Here is an 18255-nt window from a genome sequence, read left to right as displayed (position 1 = left end):
ATATATATATATATATATATATATATATATATATATATATATATATATATATATATATATATATATATATATATATATATATATATATATATATATATATATATATATATATATATATATATATATATATATATATATATATATATATATATATATATATATATATATATATATATATATATATATATATATATATATATATATATATATATATATATATATATATATATATATATATATATATATATATATATATATATATATATATATATATATATATATATATATATATATATATATATATATATATATATATATATATATATATATATATATATATATATATATATATATATATATATATATATATATATATATATATATATATATATATATATATATATATATATATATATATATATATATATATATATATATATATATATATATATATATATATATATATATATATATATATATATATATATATATATATATATATATATATATATATATATATATATATATATATATATATATATATATATATATATATATATATATATATATATATATATATATATATATATATATATATATATATATATATATATATATATATATATATATATATATATATATATATATATATATATATATATATATATATATATATATATATATATATATATATATATATATATATATATATATATATATATATATATATATATATATATATATATATATATATATATATATATATATATATATATATATATATATATATATATATATATTAGGTAAGGTATTGGTCATTATCTTTAAGATATTAAGAATACATATATGATAGATATTTTCGAATGTATTTACCAAAGTGTTTAAATTTGATGTATGTACTTTTTAAATAAATAAATGCGATGATTTAGTATTTAAATATTTGAATGAATGTCTTTCCCATACATTTCATATTCACTATTGATGGTATCCACTATTCAGTGTCAAGTGTGGCGAGCAGATGCGGCTATTGAGATGAAAGTGATGAAGCACTTTCTTGCAACTATTTTTGCTGGAAGATAGGATAGGACGACAGATTTTCCAGTCAGAGAAACGTATCTGGCAGGACAGAACAAAAAGTTGAACAGGTATGCAATTAATATCAATTACTGCACAGGCGCATATCTCTCTCTCTCTCTCTCTCTCTCTCTCTCTCTCTCTCTCTCTCTCTCTCTCTCTCTCTCTCTCTCTCTCTCTCTCATCGTTTACCTAGATTTATCTAAGTTGTCATATTTCATATACGACTTCGTGCCTTATTGGATGGTTTTCGATTTAGAGTTGGAAGAAGGAAGTTGTGCATATATTTTTCGCTACCAGTGAAACTAAGATTAAACTTACGAAAGAACAAGTTAGTATTCAGATGAGAGAGAGAGAGAGAGAGAGAGAGAGAGAGAGAGAGAGAGAGAGAGAGAGAGAGAATTGGAATAGGCTTTGGATGATCTGTCGGTCGGTATGAATTTCAATTTGCACTGTGAAAAGGAGAAAGTTTGCACGTATGATGTGGTACTGGCACAATGTCTTTCTCAACATCTTTGACAAAAACTATGCTAGGTGGATGATGGACATTGATGTAGATTGATGAATGAAAATTGATAATAATAATGATAAATAGATAAACAAATAAACAACAAGAACGTGTGGTGAGGGCACATGGTTTCTGGAGGAGGATTGGGACATAAAGGTGGGTTCACACATGTCAATATGAGACTGAAGTTGTGAGTCGTTAAAAGTATCGATTGAACCCTTTTAGTCGTTCACACATAGCGATTGGGAAGTATTGGCTGGTTGACCGGAAGTGAATGTAATGTAAACATACAACTATTCAACTAGATGTCTTCCTCTGGTGCCGATGACGATTGCAATCAAATCAAATCATCAAAAATATTCAACCTCATCGAACTCCTATTTGCGTAAGCTTTTTTTTTCCCGTAGAATTTACTTTTAGGGTCCCAGATGTGTTCTTTTTCTCTCACCAACTCCAAAATCTTCTTTACATCGACACCACATTTTCAGACTTTTTTCCGTGATGTTACAACTTAAACAAAAAAGAAGCAAACCAACTGAATTTGGTCTTACATTTCGATTGGTGTTTCCAGTTGCTAGGCACCGATATTCAGTCGAACCGACTTGCAATTTCAGTCGCAAATTAACATGTGAGATGGCAAGTTAAGAGAAATACTGAGGAGCTTCTTTGTGTATGTAGTTCCACTTATTTTTTATAGTCTGCTGAAATGAGAAAAAAAAATGTAGGAACGAATTGGGTATCAAATAGAGTGATGATAGATGAATGGCGCGTTGAGTCATTGGGTCTCTTTTATGCAAGGACGCCTTCGTGCAGCTTCCTTAATAGAATTATGCAGACAAATAGCTTTTCCTGTTTTCTTATGTTCTTAGATTGTTATCAAAGCCTATGTATTATAAAGAGTACTTGCGCGTCCCAGTAAGGTAAGAGTTTTTTTTTTTTTCTGTGGTGCACGCTGCGCAGCCAGACGCTGCCAGACGCAAGACGGCAGTGCATCATGGCGGACGTATTAGACATTGACAACGCCGAGGAGTTTGAGGTGGATGAAGATGGCGACCGTAAGTACACCATTTCTTAAGCTGTTAGTGTGCATGAGAGACTATGAATATCCATGGCGTATGTTAGTATGGGATTAATTTAAGTTATGTGTTATAGTGGCGTGTTATTGCATGTTTTGGTGATAGCATGTGTTTGGCGGCCTGGTGCTACTGTTCTTTCTCCTGAAGGTGATGATATCCTTTTCCCCCGTGTCTGAAGCCGCACCCAGGGCACACTGGTGCCTGGGAACCCGTGTGTTTGGTGGTGTGTGGTGAACAGACTGTGGTGTTGTAAGTAGCGGTGGTGGTGGTGGTGAAAGCCTGGCAGGTCACCAGTGTTGGGCGTTTTTTTTTTTTTTTTTCTTAAGCTAGTTTCACCTGGCATGGTCAGCCACTCTAGATTCCGAGCAACACCCATTCTCGTGTGGCCTTCACGTCTAGGGTCAATGAACCTGGCTGGAGCGTGCAGCTTTGACGATCAGGTTATACAGTTTTGTTGTATGGCAAATGGGATTTCGTATTTATAAGTGAATTGAGAATTTTCGGAGACTAAACGATACTTTATGGTAAACGTTATGACATTTTGCTTTTGTTTTGAATGGTTATGTGAGTGATGATGGGCAATATCATTTTACAAAACTTCTCATACATTACTTATATTTCTCTCTGTGTGTGTTTTTGATTAGCTTGGGGGATTTGCTAGACTAGAGGCTGGATATTGGACTGTCCACCTACAAATATTAATATTTTTTATGTAAGAGGGGAGAACTGGCCAAGAGCAATATAAAATTATAAAAAAAAGCCATCTTAGTTGCCTCCCCTTTTGTCCAAAAGATTTAGCTGAAATAAAAGGATAAATGTCTTGAAACCTCCCTCATATATGAGGTCAAGTCATAGGAAGCTGGTAAAACAAAAGCAAAAGCAGGAAGGGAATTCCAGAGGGTTTGATTTTTCATCAGAAAATGGCTTTCCTTGGGCTTTGTAGAAGCAAATTGATTTTGATAAGCTTTGAGAAGGCAGGAAGTTAATTTTTTTTATTCATATTTTTAGGTTTCTTTAATTTTTTATTACCTGATTTGTTATACAAAACTCAGAAAAAAAAAAATTATTGATGTATCCTAAAATGGAGACAGGCAATATTGGAGATCAGGTCATGCTGACATTCTTGTGAGCTTTACAGTCACCAGTTTATTTTTGTACTAGCGCACCATCAGTTGACGAGTTTCATCAGCACAACGATGAAGGTGGTATCATTGCAATAATAATATCAGATGATTGGTTATCTGATAATATTTCCTGCATTATTGGTTCATCGGTATCGTTGATAAGTACTTTTTTGTTCCAGACTAGCAATAATCAATTATTTTAATACTTTCCTTGCCCATTCTTCTGCATTCACGAGGATATGCCTCAGTTTGTAGGTACTCTGCGCCAGTAATGGAAGATCACTTTCCTGATTGTAACCTCTGCTTCCTAGAGTTTTAGACACCCCTAGAACTGCAATCTTCCATCTATTACCACTCTGGCTTTTGTTACTACGTACATATAAGTACTTTTCCAGTCGTCTTTATCAGTCGAATGGATTTGTAACTGGAGTGGAGATTGAGCCCTTCTTTTAAGATAGGTTAAAGTAGGTTAGTTTAGACTAGGGTCTAGCTTTAGTTAGTTTGTTAGAGTCTATCAGTCTTTTAGTGATTTTCCCAGTTTAGCCAAATATAACCTCTTAGGTTTTTTGGAATTGTAAAATTTGATCCTTCAATTCTCTTAGTCTGTTTCTCTCAGTATTATACATTAATACAAATATTATGTATAAAATTTTTTGTGCTGTGTGGACTAGGGTTAAGTGTCCATTAAGTATGCACTTGGCATTTAAAACTCACAGGATATGACCACTTGGGCTGTAAAATTTGGTCTCATTTTGAGCTTAACCATTATGCCTTCATGTCAACAGGTATCAACAATTGGGTTTGTTATGACTGAAGCTGAAGAGATGCAGCAACAAATAGAAGTGAAGATGTAAAAACTATGTTTTTAATGAAAACCTAAGCGTTGCAACTTTTTTTTAGGTTTCATGACTACATTTTCTAATTGAAAATTACAATTTTTCTTATTTATAGGTTGATTTTGCCATGCAATGTATGAGAAAGATACATCAGGACTGGACTGCTTAGAAACAAAAGATAAAGCCTGGGTCTGGGTGTGTACCTATTGGACCGATCCTAATTATTTTATCAAAGACCAGAAAAGTATGCATTTTATCAAACTGCTGCCAGAGAGTACAGTGGAACCATGCGTGCTTTGGGATCCGAGTGGTCTCCAAGCGCACGGGTTCGAATCCTGTCCACGGTCCGAGTATAGGTTGGGCTTCCTCACTCAGGGCATTGGTTTCCTAGCGGGTGGGCTTTGAGATAGGGGGTACCCAAAAAGTATCCCCTTTAGCCCATAAATTCCCGTGAAAAGCCCACATGGTATAAAAAAAAAAAAAAAGACACATTGCATGACATTCCAAGGCTATCTCTATTACAGGGATTAATAGGAGTTACTTTCCTCTGAAACTGTCAGAGCACCATCCAATCTAACTTACCTCAAGAGTGGTTCAGAATCTACACAGTGTGTGGTGCTTAAAATGTACGCACATCCTTATTGAGCACCACACACTTTGTATTTAATTGTTCATCTTTAAATTCAACACTCACATAGATTCCATCTGCTCTAAAGCCAATCGAACACTGGGGGTTCTTGAGAAGGAACTTACACGGCTGTACACAAATCATAAAACACATAGAATACAATACACTTATCAGACCAACACTTGAATACTGCTTTACTGTGTGGGACCCTCACACACACTGAAACATTGATAGATTAGAGCAAAATAACACTAAGGTGTCTAGGTTCATTATAAATAGTTACATTTGAATGTCTGGTATTATATGTTTAAAACAAATAAATATGAATCCTCTTCACATATACAGACAAACACACAGACTTACACTTTCCATTCACAATAAAGGACTGGAACAGGCTTCCCCATTGTATTTTAGACAACAGTACAATAGACATGCTCTTTAAACAAATATACAATCATTTCTCACACCTCAACAGATGCACTTGATTCACTTCCCTCCCTTCCACACTTGGATCCCTTCTCCCGCCAACCAACCAAAAAATCCATGCTATGCACCAAATTTACTCATTTATAAGAAGGTTATATCTTGTGTTTAAGGGCACACCAAAAGTCATGTATATGTAACACATATGATAAAAAGGAGAAATTAAAAAGTAAAAATTTGATGTCTTGAAAATCCCTAAAAAAATCCCTTTTGTAGATGATGACTCTCAATGATACTTATATAGTTTACTAGTACTACAGCAATGAATTGAGTATATCATATATAAATCATATATATATGTTCTTATATTGTTTGAGTTAAAGGGCCTTAGAGTATCTATTGGACCACCTGCATACATTTTAGACAGTGGAAAAATAGGTATGCACTGATTTTTAAGCCTATTTTTCTCAACAATAACAATATTTACAAACACTTTGTGCCACAAAACTACAACCATTTCTGCAAAAATATAAGTCTAAGCATGACATGCTTTTGAAGTAAGGAGAAGAGAGTACAATCCATGGTTTTTTGGATACTTGTTGGACCCTACTCTACTGCTCAAGACAGATCATCCAAGACCTCTGGCCATAACTCACTGGCTGTTCAGCATTTTGTGCCCAACCTCTCAATCAGTAATACTTTATATTCAGGGTGGTTTTTGCTAAAGATTTCTTTTATAGTAGTATTTTATATGATAGTATTTTATAAATCAAGCTCCCAATTTTTTTTTATTATTATAAGGTCTCCTTTGATAATCTGACTGACAGATGAAACTGCATTCTAACTTGTGTATCTGTGTCCCTCATAGAATCTATTAATGTTTATTGCTATCAGTTAGTAAGCAGACATGGATCCTTTATTGTGTGATTAGGCTTTATACTTTTTTAAAAAGTTGTTGCAGCTTGTATCTCTATAGAAATGTTATATAAACCATAGTACATTACATATTATAATATTGATTTATATCACTTTCAGGATAGTGTCATTAGATATGAACCATCCTATAGTCTAATCAACCTATGAAAAGCTCTATTTTATTTTGATCTCAATCCATTAATACCTCTTGGTTTTCCTTTCATTGTATATATTGGTATCACCAAGCAGAAGTGGGGAGAAAGTAGAAGAGCAAAATGTAAGAAAGGTCTGTTGGGCCATGTAGTGAATATGTGCAGACCTTTCAATAATTTATACAAACTTTGTCCTGAATGTATTTTCACATATGGAACATGTATTTTCAGAGGGTTTGGTGAAGCTGAAGGAGAGAGCTAAGAAGCGCAAAGGCAGAGGCTTTGTTGGCGATGAACGGTCAGACCGCCAGGATATCCTCTATGAGGGGATGGAAACAGATGAAGCAGATGATGAGCCTGGACCTCAGAGATGTTAGTATTGTTGTGATAATGTACTATTTAGTAGGTCCTCCCCTTCTCTCTCTCTCTCTCTCTCTCTCTCTCTCTCTCTCTCTCTCTCTCTCTCTCTCTCTCTCTCATTATTTTATATTTTTGTGTAAATCAGGCATTTTTAGTATTCATTTGTTTTTGTTCCAACTTTTCTTCACACTACCTTAGAGGTAAAATTTGGTAATGTGTGATATATTTTGAGATATAAGCACTGCAGTAAAGGCCAGTTAATGTATGGAAAATAAAAGCGAGTATCAACTGTAATAGGTATAGTGACACTAGTAATTTTATTTTGAGTTTTCTTTTTAGACCTAGTATGTTTAGTTGTGGGGATACAGATTAGATGACATTAGAATATTTTATGTGTCCTAAGAGAGAGGTGGTGGTGTGTGAAAGATGTATGGATTGGATGATTTACATTGCTTCTGGAATCTTCCTTGTGGATAAGTGATTTAAAGAGAGCTGTCAGGCACTTGTAATAATAAATATGACCTATTTATCTGTAGTACTATGGTCTGATTGTTCTTGTTTGTTTTGGTGGCAGCGGTGGAGGGGTGGATCCTCTTTGTGACAGGAGTGCATGAGGAGGCTCAGGAAGATGACATCCATGATCGCTTCTCAGAGTATGGTGAGATCAAGAACATTCATCTCAATCTGGACCGACGCACTGGCTTCTTGAAGGTAATGTTGCCTAATGGAAGAAGAGAAAATGACACTATTTTGTTTAGTTTGGGTTGGAGCTTTGAAGTTGTTAGATTTGGGTTCCTTAAAGAGATTTAGGATAAGAGAGGACTTGATAGAAGACTAAGTGGTATAGGGGTTAATAAAGGGTAAATAAGCAAACTTATAGCAGGTTCAAGCTTGAAAAATTTGTTTGAGAATGAGATAGGAAGGAAGTGGTTCTGATCGGTGGTAAGTGAATGGAACAGACTTCATGATCATATTAAAGGCTCTAGGTCATTATGGTGCTTTAAAAGAAGAATAGACAGATAGATATATGGATGGGGATAAGTGGAAATAGGTAGGTACCATATTTGATGGCTTATGGAACACATGGGCTCACAAGACATACCCAGTTTTGGCAGACATTGAAATTTATGGAAAAGATGAATGAGCAGATTTAAGCTCTGAATATGAAGTGAAGGATATTACATTTTTTTCTTTATGCAATGGCCTATAGCACCTGTAGGTATACTTCAAGAGTATGGGAAACGCTGCCCAGCTTCCACCCATTAGCGGCGCATGCAATTTTATTTATAGTGGTACCCATATTAGGGCCCATATCACCACCCAAGCACATCTTTGGTGTAAGGCAATAACACCTCCACCTAGAACCTGGGTATCATGGTGACATGTAGGTAACTTTAAATCACTCGACAAATTACAAGGTTTTGAACCTACACATGGATGTTTGCCTGATCCTACACTCACCACCTTATCCACTATGGCTCCATCTCCTGTAGATCATTATTAGATCTCAATATTTTGCATTCAAAAACTTTGATATTTGCCTATATACCAATCCTGTTTCCTGTTGTGACATAGATGTAAACATGTACCTGGCATATAGCAATAGCAGTGATTGTGAGACTCAGAGACTACAGAGCTAATAATCATAGTTTTTTTTTACATGTCTGCAAGGTAAGACTATTAAAAGATAGGTGGTGCAGTTTTATTGTATGAAAGTGTGTCTTAACTCAAAGAGTAATGGTATCACACTGTAAAGAGTGCAGTGGAGCTTGCCCATGTCAAGATCAAGATCACCAACTGTGTTTTGTTTTGGTATGTTTTCATCCTGTCTGTAGTTCTTCAATCCTTTTTTTGCTCATTCTTATCTTCTCTTCCACTTGGTTCCTTGCAGGGGTATGCACTGGTAGAGTTTGAGACATTTAAGGAGGCACAGGCAGCTCTGGATGGTCTCAACAATGCAGTGATCCTTGGTCAGCCCATCTCTGTGGACTGGTGCTTTGTCAAGGGACCAAGAAGGCAAGTTATTGTTATATTGTTGGTCTGTGACTGTGAACTGAGGTCATTTTTGCCAATTTATTAGTATTGACTAAATGTGGTAAATTTGTTAAATAAACATTTATGGAAGAACTTAAGTGTATTATATAAGTATGTATTGTTGAACTCTGGGTGTAAATCTTGTAGTTTGGCATAATTATGTCTAGTGCAGGTTCAGACATGCTGTTAGATGAAAGCCAATGATATTACAGGAGCTACAATAACTGTTTTCTGTAGGGAGAATAGGAAGCATAGTTGTGATGATACTGTTGAGGGAATGGGAAGGCTGCTCATGGTGGCCAATGTAAAAGTTATAGCAAGAGATGGTGAATTTGTTAAGTGTTAGTGGGAGAATTATTTTTGTCCATAACCACCTCTGGTCCTAGTTTGAATCTGGGCTGGGAATGTCAGCACACAGCTTACCAACTGTTCATTGTTCTTTTTGGTTGTTCAATGAATGGGTACCTGGGAAACTAAAGACTTGCATTTTTACAGTAGCACCAGCTCAAATCCCATTGAAAAATTTTCTCTGAGACCATGGGCAATTATAACATGTCTCTTCCTTTTACCATGATAAATAAAAATTATCTTAAGGTTGAGATAGGTAGACAACTATCATATGGAAAGATGGAGGCAATAAATTAACATCTTTGTGTACTCCAACAGCTATAAGGTAGTTGGGAGACAAACAGTCCTCCCTCTCTTACTACTCACTTGTTTTGGTACCTGATGTTAGGAAATGATAATGGTGTACCCTAAGGGGGGTACATTCGTAATCCTTATATTATTATTGTTTGCTTTCCCACCCTGTCCAGCAAACATCAGTGTTAGAGTACTTTGTTATATTATAGAATTCCTTCTGCATTGCACTTATTAAGAATATCATAGTGATTTTGATTTAAAGAGTTCCAGAATGATGAAAGCTAGAATAGTTCAGTGCTAACAGATTGTGTAACCTATTATTCATGAGTATGCTTTGCGTATATCAAGGATTTTGAATTTTGGGAACATAATTAATGCTGTATTAACTTTTAGTTTCTAGATGATTGCTTTACATCACAAATATGACCAAAGGTCACTTTGTTTTTTAGTTCAAACTCAAGACTTTCAGAACATGTCTTAAGGTTTTATATTTTCTCTTTTAGCCATTTTCCTCTCACTTGAATAATGGTACTTTAACATCATCCTCTATAGCTTTAGCATTTTTCTCCTTTTAGTCTTCACATTTTCTGAATTGGTCAGATATTTTTTTTCTATGTGGTTTTAAGGTAAAAAAGAAAGACTGCAGCATTCTTTTATTTCTCTGATGTCACAGATGCACACAAACTAAAGTAAACTATTTGATATGTTGCAGGAACAAAAAGGACAGACGGAGGCGGTGAGCTAGAAATATCTACCGTCTTGATGGTGTGTACATGTGTTGATGGTGAGAAGTCATTTATGTACACTGTAGGCTTATCATTCTCCTGATACTTGCAGTACAAGTAATTTTTCTCTCATAATTGACATTATTTTAAAGAAATAACCAATTTATTTTCTATCCTCATTAACAATAGTTGAAGTTACTTTGAATTAACAGCAACATTTGTAAATAAATGTTGGTGGTACAAATACTTAGATAATTGAAGAGGTTCATTTATGATTCAAAATTAACATATTTGTCCATATAGAGTAATTTTTTTCTTCATGTTTTATGTAGCTATGTCATGATTGAATGTATGATTGTTGTCCTACCAGTGAGCCAGTAAAGGATGAAGTTAAAATACTTGAAAGAAAGCTCCTTTCATATTAAAATTATTAGTTTTTCCAGTGTTTTTCATTGCTATATACATGTGTCCATGGATTGACTGGTGAGGTGAGGTATTCGAAAGGATGACTAGTGGAGAGGCTTCCACTAGATGTCTCATGGGTTACTGAACCATTGACTTGAAAAGAGCCTCTAATTGAGGTGTTTGCAATAGCTTGGAAAATTAACTGATTTACTAGCTAACTTAAATTTTACACAAAACAGTGGCAGATCCAGTGTTGGGGTCCAGGGGATCTGGATCTCCCCACATCACTTTATCCTACTCAGTTTCTCATTGGTGTGCACTACTTTTGTCTACAAGTTTCTGTGTGCTTTCTCCTGCTTACATATCACACTGATACCTACAGTAAGACGACCTGGTATTTTGGACTTAGGGTGTAGTGTTGAGGAAAATTCAAATCAGACGGAGGGCGAACCTTTGCACAGTCAGCTCCTCATCTGCACAGTGCATGTAGTATGACAATGTTATGACGTCATGCTGCATCACTATTCCTGTGAGCCCTGCGGTGTTGCTGCTTGAATGAGTAATGCATTATATTGGCCCAGCCACTTGCTTTTATGTCAAGGGGGTGCTTACCCATAGCGATGATGATGAGTGCTCTTTAATGCCTTGCAGTGATCATCAGGACTGGTTATCAGCCACAGTTGAGGGTACTGCCGATCTTCCCAATATTAAAATTTTGAGCACTGACAGTATTGATGCTGCATTTCAGCCTGCCCCCAAGACAGCTAAGGAAGGGAATTCTTTCGTTCTCAGTGATGAAAATTCCATTAATTTGCCAGTCGCTTCTCTCTTGTCTGTGCCACACAACCTGCCTCAAAGCACCCACCTGCTTTTCCAGCCTTTGCTCTCCATGATGATTATGTTAAGCTCCTTTTCATAGAGAACCCCTCACTGGGGATTAAGCTATGATGGCTTTCAAAAGTCAATAAGAACTTTGGTCTGGATCGGAAACTTGCTGATGTTAATGTCTTCTGTAATATTGTGATTTGTGTACATTTCCAGAAAATCCGTGTACATCAATAATAGTGCAATGAAAGGGGGCGGTTTCTTTCCTTGTTCCTTGATGCTTAGGACTCATCTCAACAGTCACAAAAATTCTTACCTACCTCCTAATTCATTACCCTGTCTTGTGTTGACCCTTCATTGGCCACAGTGCTGCCTGGAGTTTACAAAGCTGTGTTTCATTCAGGATGGCACCTTTATCAATCACATCATGATCACCTGGAGCATTCCTGGTTCACCACCACCTTTTGTTACCTTTGACTTCCTTCCAACCTTGCCAACATGCAAACTGTACAAGATGAAGGATAAGCATCTTTGGTGCTCTTTAGTGCTGGGGCATCGCTCACATCTACCATTACCATTCCCATCCTGAGAAGTATGCTGGATGCTCTGGCCAGCATCACTCCCTCACTTGTCTCCACCATTCTCAGTCATCATCTACTGGTCCCATGTGAACTTCAAAAGATAAGCCTAGTGATCTAGGTCATGGGTGATCAGGCCACCCTGTGTTTATTTGTTCGGAGTTTGTTTCTTCTATCCAGTAATGGGTCACAACTTCCAACTTAACAAGGTACTGTACCTAATCACTGCTAGGTGAACATGGGTCACACACTTGAATAGAAGCCTTGCTCAAATGATCTCTGACCTGTCCCGGGAATCAAACCCGAGTTTTCTGGATTGGGAGTTAAGCGTGCTCTCACTGCACCACTAGGTGTGTGTGTGTGTTTGTTTCTGGTTTGGTGTGGCTGTAGGCTTTGTGGGAATTCCCCGTCCATGCCACCTCTCCAAAGATCACAAGCTTGCCTTCTTTCTCTATTCTCACTCCATCTCCTCATCCTGTCTCTGTCTTTCTTTCTGTTCCTCTGTTTCTCTATAAATTAGTGTATTTAAAAAATCATTTCTAAAATCATTCAAACTTTTGATCCACATCATCATTGAGGTAAAACTCAAGGCATGTTTTTTGTATAAAGGTTCCCCTCATCGTAAATATAGCAATGAATATGAGTGTAACCTTACTGCTACTTTCACCTGACCTCACTCGCCAATCAGTCCTGATCGACCCTTACACATGGTTTTGCAGTTGACCTTTCTCCTGCTGCAAGTTCATCAATTCATTATATAGCCAGCTTCTCAGCCAATCTTTGGTAGTATTTACAACATGAAGTATTTCTTGGAAGAAAAGGCAAATATATATATCTATATAATATATATATATATATATATATATATATATATATATATATATATATATATATATATATATATATATATATATATTTGTATATATATTTTCTTAATTTTCTTATTAATACCTTTTTTCTTACCTGAAAACATAGAAAAAAATAGGGGTGCTCTTTTTGGGGAGGCTGGAACAGGTTAATGGCATTTCAATGGGAAAAATTGTTTTGAGATACGAGCTATGTCATGGAACGAATTACACTCATATCTCAAGGTACCACTGTATATACGAGAGATTAAAAAGGTACACAGAATTTTATCATTCTTTATTGATTTTACTATACAACTAATCTATTTTTCAACATAGCCTCCGTCAAGGTCAATACACTTCTCCAGGCGGTGTTTCCAACCTTTTAGACCATTTTCGAAGAAATCTGCAGACCTCTTTGTAAGCCATGCTTTTAATGCGGTTTTAGCTTCAACAGTGCTATTAAAACAGACGCCTTTCAACTATTCTTTGAGTTTTGGGAATAAAAAAAGTCAGACAGAGCTAGGTCTGGCCTATAAAGTGGATGTGGCAGTAATTCCCATCGAAATTCTCTCAAAACATCCTTTACAACGCGTGAAGAACGAGCTGGTGCATTGTCATGATGGAAGAGGATTCCTCGATGGAGTTTTCCTGGACACTTTTTTGCCAATTCTGCTCTTGGTTTCCTTAAAACTTCTACGTAGTAGGCTCCTGTGACAGTTTTTTTACCTTCTAAAAAGTCTACAAGCACAACTCCTTTAGAATCCAAAAAAATGGTTGCCATTACCTTGTTGATAGACCTCTCAGATTTTAATTTAATTGGGCCAGATGATCCGTGTGGGAGCCATTGTTTGGACTGTTGTTTTGTTTCAGGATCATACTGGTATACCCATGTTTCATCACCTGTGATGATTCGACTGAAAAAGTTGTCTTCATCGGCTTCAATTTTGGTCAAAATCGCCATTGACAATTCACATCTGAAATTTAGCTGATCTGGGTGCAAAGCTTTTGGGATCCATCGAGCCGAAAGCTTACTGAGGCCTAAATCTTCATGCAGAATCGAATGAGCTGAACCAACTGATATGCTCACAGTCTCAGCTATCTGATGAACTGTCAGTCTTCCATCTTCTTCGACTAGGCTCAATATTTTCACTACTTTTCGAGGTTGTTGGTCTGCCACGACCCTCATCATCTTCGACAGCTTCTCTACCATCTCAAAATCTTTCAATCCATTTGTAAACGCAAGTTTTCTTTGGAGCATCATCCCCATAAACGTTCTGCAAAGCTTGAATGATCTCCGTTCCTTTCCAACCAAGCTTTACCAAAAATTTTATGTTGGTTCTTATCTCAAAATCCTTACGTTCCATGGGTCAAAAACCAACCTTTTTCAACTAGCTCCTGACTGCTTTGTTTCCAAGCGTATAATGACTGGTAGCAACCAGAAGATAGCCAAGAGCATGCCCTTTCTGGTAGACATGTTCCAACATGTTTTATCCTATTGGCACTTGGGAAATGAGCGTATTCCGCGTATTTTTTTAATCTCCCTCGTGTATATATATATATATATATATATATATATATATATATATATATATATATATATATATATATACAGGAATTTCTCAGTTTATGCCAGGAATACGTTCTTGAAGGGATAGCGTATTGTAAAAAATGAACATAATACTGAACTAAACTGTATACTGTTTGAGGTTTTAATATATATATATATATATATATATATATATATATATATATATATATATATATATATATATATATATATATACTGTAATACTCCGCTTAACGAACGTTCGTCTAACGAATTTCCGGTTTAACATACTTTATAAAGTTAGACCAAAAAGTCCACATAACGTACAACCACAGCCATTTTAGCAAATTTTCTGGGTTTGAATTTGCCGGGTTAAGGACCGAACGCGGTAGCTTCGCTGTCTCTAGCGCTCCTGGAGCTGGATCCAAGATTCTTTAACAACATCAGAGCAACTTCCTACCGCGAAATGGCTACCATGAACGCTTGGAGGGACGGTGACGAGGTTGCTGGGAACACAACCTCTGGAGGTGGTGTTACTGTCTTATATATGCATATATGTTCACAAAACAATATTTCTATTAGCTTTTTACAAACCTTGCCCCCAAGAAAGGGTTGTTTTGTAATGCATAAAGTGAAATCTTACATGGAATACCAAAAAATAAAGCAGAGATGATGAGATCGGCCACTGACGGCGGAGACTCCGGCGACTTGGCTGCTGCTTCTTCTTGTGACCTTTTTAGGTTGGCCTGTTGTCTTTCACCACGATATTAAATTTGTTTCCACTTCTCTATTTCCTGCTATAATGGATATCATATCTTAGTATTCATATACGCTCATGCCATGAGAATAATCTGGACTCCGTGGCAGTGAGTGATAGTGAATTACTAATGAAATACCTCTGTATTTCATTAGTAAGAAGAAGAAGCGGCCAAGTCGCCGGAGTATCCGCCGTCTGTGGCCGATCTCATCATCTCTGCTTTATTTTTTGGTATTTCATATAAGATTTCACTTTATGCATTACGAAACAATCCTTTCTTGGGGGCAAGGCTTGTAAAAAGTTAATAGAAATGTATGTGTGTATATATATATATATATATATATATATATATATATATATATATATATATTTTATTTTTTTTTTTTTTTTTTTAACCCATGTGTGCCCAGAACGCATCCCCCCTATTTCCATTATTTCCTATGGGAAAATTACGTTCGCTTACCGAATTTTCGCTCTACGAACAGCTTTGACACCCCCTATCCTGTTCGTTAAGCGGAGTATTACTGTATATATATAAGTTTGGCGAGAAACACACCAAATAGCCTGTATTCACATACTGATTACACTTGGGAATTCAATAAACGAGTGAGTATAAATGGTGTTCTGCCCACAAGCAACTCCTCCTTTTTGCAATGCAAAATACCAGAAGTCTCTAGATGCTATGATTACCAAAATATCACAGGTTGAATGAGGTGGTATCATCGGTGTACGTGGCCTTGCGTCCGATCGGGTTCAGCGGCCTTGGCTAGAGTCATAGAAGACGGATCTCTCTCTCTCTCTCTCTCTCTCTCTCTCTCTCTCTCTCTCTCTCTCTCTCTCTCTCTCTCTCTCTCTCTCTCTCTCTCTCTCTCTCTCTCTCTCTCTCTCTCTCTCTCTTTTGTTCTGATACCACTCTTTTTCTAAAGTTGTCTCCCCAGCAACATGGTGGTGAAGTAAGGCGTGTGGGAGAGGTCGCGAAATCGGACTCCATGAAATAAATCACTGTCGCTCCCATCATCCATCGTGGGAGTTGGTGACACAGTGACGTATAGCAAATGTTTACTCTTGATGAGTGTTGCCAGCTCACAACCAAAGAAATTGGGAAGAAAGTAGCCAAAATATAACCATAAAAAGCCTAAACATCTATTGACGTGCCCTGAATCTTGCGTGATGAACGTCTATCGATGTGTGCGGAGTTTTGCGGTTAAGTTGTTATTTTGGGCAATACAGTAATACTCCGCTTAATGAACGTTCGTCTAATGAATTTCTGGTTTAACATACTTTATGAAGTTAGACCAAAAAGTCCGCGTAATGTACAACCACATCCGTTTTATTGAATTTGCCGGGTAAGGGACCGAACGCGGCAGCTTCGCTGTGATTGTCTGGCTCCCCGCCTGTCTCTAGCACTCCTGGAGCTGGATCCAAGATTCTTTAACAACCTCAGAGCAACCTCCTGCTGCAAAATGGCTTCCATGAATGCTTGGAGGGACAGTGACGAGGTTGCTCTGAGGTTGCTGGGAACACCACCTCTGGAGGTGGTGTTACTGTCTTATATATGCGTATATGTTCACAAAAAATTTCTATTAGCTTTTTACAAACCTTACCCCCAAGAAAGGATTGTTTTGTAATGCATTAAGTGAAATCTTATATGGAATACCAAAAAATAAAGCAGAGATGATGAGATTGGCCACAGACGGCGGAGACTCCGGCAACTTGGCCACTTCTTGTGACCTTTTTAGGTTGGCGTGTTGTCTTTCACCACGATATTAAATTTTTCACTTCTCTATTGCCTGCTATAATGGATATCATATCTTAGTATTCATATACGCTTATGCCATGAGGATAACCTGGACTCCGTGGCAGTGAATTACTAATGAAATGCCGCGGTAAACTTCAGTTCCCGCTTTGTTTTGATTTTGCGCTGTTGCCTTGCTCTTATTTCTAGCTGGGGTCAGGACATTTGACCAGTTTTTCAATTGACCAGTTACTTAATCAGGTAGGCTGGTCGAATAATATTTCATATACTAAGTACAGTCAACTATCAATTAATGCAAGGATTGCGTTCCTGGAAACATCATGTTATTCAAACGGAATTTTCCCATAGAAATGGGGGTAGGGTTATGTTCCTGGCCACTGGGAAAGTCTGCCTATTTTAAGGAATTTGTTACTCAAATCTTAAAAGAAAATATTAATACATCACTGGGTCACTGAAACAATAAAAACACACATTCTCATTTTAGTAGCTCTAAAGATACGCAACATGCTCTCCCTCAGTCTCGTCACATGGACAATCACTAAAGTCTTCTCTAGCTGAGTGATCTAATATTTCCAACTTCTTTTCAATAGTTACAATCTTCCTTGATTTCTTGGAATCACTTTATTGTGAGGGATGCTTGGATGCCATAGTATAGGACATAAGGTGAAGAAAATGCAGAAAAATTATCCACTTATAGTGCTGGTTAGCTCCAGACTGAGAATTGAGGACTGTGAGAAGGAACAGCCTCTGAATTATCACTCAGTGCCACAGAGTCAAGGTGATATATAAATACAAAGATATGATATCCATTATAGCAAGCAATAGAGTGGTAGAAACACAAATATCATGATAAAAGCAACACACAAGCTAAATGGGGTCACAAGAAGTGGCCACTGCACTAATTTGCTGTGCATTTTGCCCTTCATTTATCACCCATTCACTTTTATATGGTTTTTCATTGCAATCCAACTAGTTTTACGTGGGAAATGTTACATCATTATGAAAAGATTGGCTATTTGATCAAATAAAAGCTAAATCATTGG

At 36.3% G+C, this 18255-nt stretch overlaps 1 protein-coding gene across 1 annotated transcript; it reads left to right on the top strand.

The window, feature by feature from the left end:
* Window positions 1-2542: 2542 nt before the first annotated feature.
* Window positions 2543-10936, top strand: LOC123515935 (RNA-binding protein 8A-like). Its single transcript, XM_045274863.1, has 5 exons — window positions 2543-2637; window positions 6968-7108; window positions 7671-7807; window positions 8988-9112; window positions 10485-10936. The coding sequence occupies exons 1-5, from the start codon at window positions 2577-2579 to the stop codon at window positions 10510-10512; spliced, it is 492 nt and encodes a 163-aa protein (XP_045130798.1). The 5' UTR covers window positions 2543-2576; the 3' UTR covers window positions 10513-10936.
* The last annotated feature ends 7319 nt before the right edge of the window (window positions 10937-18255 follow it).

Source organism: Portunus trituberculatus, chromosome 40 (genome assembly GCF_017591435.1).
Source record: "Portunus trituberculatus isolate SZX2019 chromosome 40, ASM1759143v1, whole genome shotgun sequence".
Classification (NCBI taxonomy): domain Eukaryota; kingdom Metazoa; phylum Arthropoda; class Malacostraca; order Decapoda; family Portunidae; genus Portunus; species Portunus trituberculatus.
Note: the sequence above shows the minus strand (reverse complement) of the source record. Positions and strands in the feature narration are given on the sequence as shown.